Below are 6,796 nucleotides of genomic sequence, written 5' to 3' on the forward strand. Positions count from 1 at the left end.
TCCTTCGCCCCGCCCACTCGCGGCTCGCCTCGCCTCGCACTGCGGTCGCTATGGAGACCGCGTTAGGGGCATAGAGAGGTCCGCCCGGCTGCCTAGAAGGGCCGGGGGTGTGACGGCGGTTCCGGTTCCGGTTCCGGCCCGGCCATGCGGGGGTGCTGGCGGGTGGCGGCGGCGGCCATCAGCGCGGGCAGCGGGCGGGCTGCGGGGCGCGGCCGCTCCCCCATGGCTAAGAGCAAGTTCGAGTACGTGCGGGACTTCGAGGCGGACGACACGTGCCTGCCCAACTGCTGGATAGTGGTCCGCCTCGACGGCCGCAACTTCCACAGGTGCGGGGCAGCCCGTGGCCGAGGCGCTTGTTGCGGGGCGGTTGCCATGGCGACGGGGCGGGGGGGCTGGGGAGGGGACCCTTGGGTGCTGACAGCCTCACACCGTCACCCCGGGGTGCTGACACCCCCCCCCCCCCCCCCCAGGGCCACCCCAGGGTGCTGACACCCCCCCCCCGGGGTGCTGATCCCCACCCCAAGGTGCTGAGCCCCCAGGGGCCGGGCTGCCCCCCCATATCTCATCAGGGTGAGAGGCTGATGGGACAAAGAACGTGTTATCCAGAAAGCATAACAACAGTTCTTGTTATTTCTTTCCTACCTGCAGGGAATTCACCGTTACTGCTACCCGGATACTACAAATCAATATACATAGAAAATAAATACGGTGAAAATGAGTGGGTTAGCATTTTTGACTAACCTTTTAAAAGGTTCTTATTGTCCCGTTTTTGCTTTGAAGGTTTGCTGAACAACACGAGTTCAAAAAGCCAAACGATGACCGCGCTCTTCACCTGATGACCAGGTGTGCCCAGACAGTGATGCAGGAGCTGGAGGATATCGCTATCGCTTATGGGCAGAGCGATGAGTACAGTTTTGTTTTCAAAAGGAAAAGTAAATGGTTTAAAAGAAGAGCAAGGTAACAGCTGCTTTGATAAGGAAGTGAAATTGTTTTTAACATCTCTCTGTAAATCTGTAATTTGTTCCCCATCTTTAGGTTTGCCTTTATCTATACGCAGAGGTTAGGAGCTGAGCTGTATTTAGGTGTATATTTGGGTGTATGTGCCACAAGTAGTTCAAGTTCTTCATGCAGACTCTTTGCATGCGTTATTTCTGTAGTTTTTAATGATAGGGAGCATTAAAAAGTATTGATTAAAACAAGACTTCTTTTAACAAAGTGTTTCCCTTTCTAAACTCGTTTCCTTGGTTCATAGTACTTCTTATTTTCCACAAGACTCCGCCATTGCTGCTCTGTTGTACCATTATGTAAGAAATGATGCTGTCCACACTAATCACTGCTATTGATACTTGAGAAAGTCATGGATATATATAATCATATTGACGTATTCCTTTTTCCTTTGCTTTATGTTTGCAAGTAAGTTTATGACTCACGTGGTCTCGCAGTTTGCCTCCAGTTACGTTTTCTATTGGAAGGATTACTTTAAGGACCAGCAGCTTCTGTACCCGCCGGGATTTGATGGACGAATTGTGCTGTATCCTAGCACCCAAAACTTAAAGGACTACCTCAGCTGGAGACAAGCGGACTGTAAGCATTGCTAGAGAATGGAGATCTGCGCAGCTGAATTGTCTTCCTGAACAGAAACATCCTTATTGCCAGTGTGTCTGCCTATGTGCTTAACGGTTAAAGCACAGTTTGGCAGGGTAATGGTTATAAATAATACTGAGATCCCCGTGGTGGGATTTTGCAGAAGTGTTGGCTAAAATTTTGAGTCCTTAGACTAGTACTGTATTGGTGCATGCTGGCAGTGAATTCATCATAGGAAATAGTAATAGAATTCATTTTTTATACATTTTTTTTAAAATCAAGATGATGATAAAGGAATCACAGAATTGAAGGGGTTGGAAGGGACCTCGAAAGATCGCTGGGTCCAACCCCCCTGCCAAAGCAGGTTCTTTAGAGCAGGCAGGAAGAGATGTGAATGTTACAATTCAAACCACATAGCGAAAGTATTGCGTATTTCATGCTGAATCAGACTGCTGAGTTTCATTTGTAGGCCTCCATGAATATGTAGTCCCTGTTGTTCAAGTTAAGATAACTTGTGTTATACAGAAGCACTGTTCTCCCTCTGCCCTCCCTCTCCCTTTTCAGAAGTATCATGAATCTGTCTTCTAGTCATTCATAAAATCATAGAACAGCTTGGGTTGGCAATATTGTCTGGTGCCATGGGCAGGGACATCTCTCAGTAGATAGGTTGCCTAGGGCCTCGTCCAGCCTGGTCTCAAACGATATGCAGCACGTTAAAAATGGATCAGAAAGATTCTGTCTTTTCGGTTATAATTCTGGAAATGAAGTGGCTTTTTTTTTTTTTTATTCTTTGAGTATTCAATTGGATTTGGTAAGCACTCTATCTTTTTTTCTATAGGCCATGTTAATAACCTTTACAATACGGTGTTTTGGATGCTTGTACAGCGAAGTGGTTTGACACCAGTGCAAGCACAGGATAGACTCCAGGTAAACATCTCTTGAGGTCATGTTCTTCTAGGTACAGAGAAAATCATCCGGTTTGCTAAGTTGTGTCTTGCCTACTCAGCTCTGCCTTTTCTTAGGATAACCATTTTGTGGATGTACATTCAACAACTTTTTTAACTTGTAAAGATGATAATATGATTAGCAAATGCATCTTAACTGGAGTTCTAAAAGGACTTTAATTTTTTAATTAGTGAGTTCAGAAATCTTAAAAACATCACGTGACCATCTAATATCTGTAAGCAAGAAGTAAAATGGGAGGGTTCAGGTACTATGGATTTCCAGACCCTCCTGTAGTACTGTCTTATTGTGCAGATTTCAGCAGATTGTTTCTGGTTTTCTCCTGAATTTTGTTGACTCCTTTCAGTTCCTCTTGAACATGTAAAACAGATTTGGGGAAAAAAAAAAAAAAAAGCAACTACCTTTTTTTAATATTCCTGTTTGGCTGTTGAAATAATTATTCTAGTTGGAAAGGAAACTGCACCTTGTAATTTAAAGATGAAAAACCTCTTTATTGGTTTGGTTGTTTGTTTGTGTCTTCAACAGTTTTTGTTCTTTTTTAATTTTCTCTCAGGGAACGCTGGCTGGAGATAAGAATGAAATTTTATTTTCTGAATTCAACATCAACTACAACAATGAGCCTTTGATGTATAGAAAAGGAACTGTCTTAATATGGCAGAAGGTAAAAACTGCATTACCACATGCTTCGTGTTCATGTTTTGGGTAGCTAAACTGTAGCCAAAAAGCTACGCTGTACGATCACCAAATGGGAAGTAACGCTCTGTGGATGTGTATCTATAAATGTATTTTAAAATTAACCACGTTTTCCATATGATGTAGTGAAAGGTGCCTAATTGCTTTGGAGGTGTTTGACATAACTATGTCTATAAGCGTAGTATCAAAACTAGCCTCTGAAGTCTGTCTCAGAAATAAGTTATCCCTGTTGAGATGTATACGTTGTCATCTCTTCATTCATGTTTTACATACAATTTCACGGGACTGATATATTTGCTAGGTAAATCTCCTTTGTTTAATGAATTGTATGTGGTTAGTTTCTTAGTGTTAGCAGCTTTGAGAATTGAGGGAGTATATTCTGCTTCCTCAGAAATTATATTTTAATGACTGTTGTCTGTTTTATACAGTAATCCCTGGGGCCTGTGCCAGGCTCTTCACAGGATTGGTTCTCAAGTGTTTTCACTGCAGATGTACTAGAAACTTTCAGTCAAAAAAAAAAAAAGTAGCTCAGCTCATAGTATATTTAATAGTCGTTTCCTCTTATGTAAAGGAACATAGTAAAGCTGCAGCTCTTATTATTTTTTCTCGGTAATCTTAGACATTTTTGAGGTTTCCCATTTGCTTTAAGTAGCTCCAACTTAAATATTTTACTTTATTCAAGAATACTTGGAATGAGTTACGTGAACGTGTAGCTAATTTCTTCAAGCCACATGATGATGACGTGCAGTTCTAACTACTCATGTTAGTCATCAAATTAAGAATAGATTCTTTGAAAAGATTCATCATTCAAATTCTATAGCATGCTATAGGGTTGATGGTTAATTCTGCTATAGCTTTTTTTTCTCATCTGTTTGTGAATCCTCTCTGAAATCTTACGTTTGCTAATGTGTCAACTCTATTTTCAGGTTAATGAAGTCACAACTAAGAAAATAAAACTGCCAAAGGAAACAGAAGAAAAGGAAATCGAAGTGACACGGAGTAGGACTAAAGCTGTCCCCCTGCACTGTGACATTATTGGGGACCAGTTCTGGGAGGAATATCCTGAGATTCTGGCTGAGGATAGTTGATACCTGGATGAGTATAACTGGTAGTTAATGATTTGCTCTGCTTGGCTTGTTGGCACCTGAGGAGCATGGACGGTGGCTGGCAGAGTTCGACTTACATTCCTCTTCAGCAGCTTCAGCAGAAGCTTTACAGCAGCTTTTAGCACTATAGTTGCATGAAAAGGAGGCACTGGAATGTTGTCTGACATACAAGGATATCTCCATTTGGAAAATCCAAAATCATATTATATTTTAAATGTTAAGAACTCATCATAAATTGATTGTTCCTTGTAAATGCATATTTGTAGAAAAAGCGTATAGAAATGTCAGCTATTTCTATAGCATTTAAATCATGGGGAATTGTATTGAACTGCCAAATGATTAAAAACAAACAAAATGAAAAAATTGTACATTTGAGTAGTTAAAAGCAGAAGAAAAAATACTTTTTTCTTTCAGATAAGAGACAGTTGGTATTTAGTATTAAATAATATTTCAGTTGGCATTTAGTATTAAATTTCAAGGCCAGTGTGTTTGGTTGACCTTAGCAACAAATTGTTCAACTACATAATGTCTCATCCTTACAGAAGGGAAAGCCTAGCAGTTTCCTATGACGAATTTTTAAAAAGCTTTTGTCAAATGTACAGGGTTTTATACTTTTTAAAATATTAAAAACTAGTGATTTATTCTCTGCTGTGTTTATTATTTGACTTTCTCATTGTTTATTATTTGGACTTTCCCATTACTAATATTTTTAGTAGTAATTAGTGAAGGTTTCAAACAGTTAAGCTAATAATAAACCGTACAGAGTTGAGTTTTGTTAGGGTATGGACAGACATTGTGCTCTCATCTTCTGTGGCCTGGGAAGTAATTTGTCTCCTCCTGTGCAGTGGAGTGAAAGATAGCAGCACAGGGTAGTTTCTTGGTGCCTTTAAGGAGGATGCCAGCAGTAATTTTATTATTACTGTTCTCTGGTTTTCTTGGGGATGATACAGATGTAGCAGTCATGACAATACCTCTTAGTTAAAGAAAGGAGGGTGTGTGTTGCTTGCTCTCTGCACAGTTTAGTTCTTGTATAACTTGGTTAATCTCTGTCAAGACAGTTAAATCATTCAACCTCTGGGAGCACAAATGCTTCTAATGTAAAGGGACTTGTCCAAATGTAACTAGACTTTGAGGGAAATAACTTATTTCAGTATAAATGCCTATTTCAGAAATACAACTGTAATGATATAAGAATGGTAGTGCTTTAACCGTGCTGGTCTCAGAAACATGGCACTGACATAGCTACAGCTCGCCAGCCAGTTCGCTAAGGGAGAGAGAACCAGCAGTTGGGACTGGCCATAAAAATGGAAGGAGAGCATTAAATGTGGCCAAATAAGGTCAGTACTGAGTTACTGTCATGAATTGACTCTCTGCTTTCACCCTTTTCTTACTACGGGAAGAACTTATACATTTAAGGCAATGTGCAAACTTTTTTTGAAAAAACACTCTATACAGATACTGAAGTAAAATATTACTTTGCAATTTCTTCCTTTTTCTGAGAATGAAGAATAAGTCTGTGCATTCGTGATAGCAGTTTCCTGTCCCCGATGTATACTAATGCTGAGCAATAAGAGAATGTATACCATTTTTAGCTTGTCGAAGGGCCTGTTTAATTCCTCAGGAAGAGGATATGAGGGAGTGTGTGGTGGTGATTCTGAATGAATCATTGCACCGCAGTCATTTAGCATTGAGAACTTCCTATCTGTTTTTTGTGTGTGTGTGTGTGTGTTTTGGTCTTACAGCAAAATTGTCATTTGCTCGACTTTGATGTGCCACGTTGCTATCTAGGGCTTGACTTTGGACATGACGTACAGAGCAACTGCTCCAGAGTTGGTAGTGTTTGGATTTTGCATTCTGAGCAAAGATGAAAACAACTTCGGCAATAACGATCCTCCTTGAAAAAGCATCATGTAGGGGTTTTTAATCATATATCATGACTACCTGATACATAAGGAGAGATACCATAGTATGTGTGTATTAGGTCCTGCTGTCAAGTGTTTTCCATTTAACTCATACAACGATGTGTAGTAAGTAAACATCTAGTTTAGTACTACTATATAGTATAATAGAGTTTTGAACCAAGATATAGATTGTCTTTACAACTCTGGTCTTGAATTTTTATGACTTTAAATACTGTGGGGGGAAAGAATGTAATGGACTCAAGCACATGGTATCCTCCTGCATAAAGTTTCTTTGGGGCTGTGAAGAAACAGACGCTTCCTGAGGTTGGGCAGCAAGCTCGGCCTGATGTTATACTGTTGTAACAGGAACCATTAAAGCTATGGGAAGCGGTTATGGAAGACCAACGGTAGGTGGGGGAATCTGTTGCAGTAAAGAAACCCCGCAGCGTTAACGTGTCCTGTGACAAATAGGTCTTGTATTCTGTGCCACTCAGCACATTCAAATAAGAATGACCCTGTTCGCTGCAGCACCGGGACCGCCAGAGGCCT

At 40.9% G+C, this 6,796-nt stretch overlaps 1 protein-coding gene across 3 annotated transcripts; it reads left to right on the forward strand.

Annotated features, from left to right (window-relative positions):
- The first annotated feature begins 99 nt into the window (after nt 1-99).
- THG1L (tRNA-histidine guanylyltransferase 1 like) lies at nt 100-4,992 on the forward strand. 3 transcript variants are annotated; one of them, XM_048057451.2, is made up of 6 exons: nt 100-326; nt 781-957; nt 1,415-1,584; nt 2,423-2,511; nt 3,101-3,208; nt 4,167-4,992. In XM_048057451.2, exons 1-6 carry the CDS (start codon nt 145-147, stop codon nt 4,326-4,328), a joined length of 888 nt encoding a protein of 295 aa, XP_047913408.1. In that variant the 5' UTR covers nt 100-144; the 3' UTR covers nt 4,329-4,992. The 3 variants fall into 3 exon arrangements, with proteins under 3 accessions (XP_047913408.1, XP_066833345.1, XP_047913410.1); XM_066977244.1 differs by having other exon boundaries at nt 159-232; XM_048057453.2 differs by lacking the exon at nt 100-326 and having other exon boundaries at nt 818-957; nt 1,419-1,584.
- Nucleotides 4,993-6,796: the final 1,804 nt, after the last annotated feature.

The sequence above is a fragment of the Anser cygnoides genome, chromosome 14 (assembly GCF_040182565.1).
Source record: "Anser cygnoides isolate HZ-2024a breed goose chromosome 14, Taihu_goose_T2T_genome, whole genome shotgun sequence".
Lineage (NCBI taxonomy): Eukaryota > Metazoa > Chordata > Aves > Anseriformes > Anatidae > Anser > Anser cygnoides.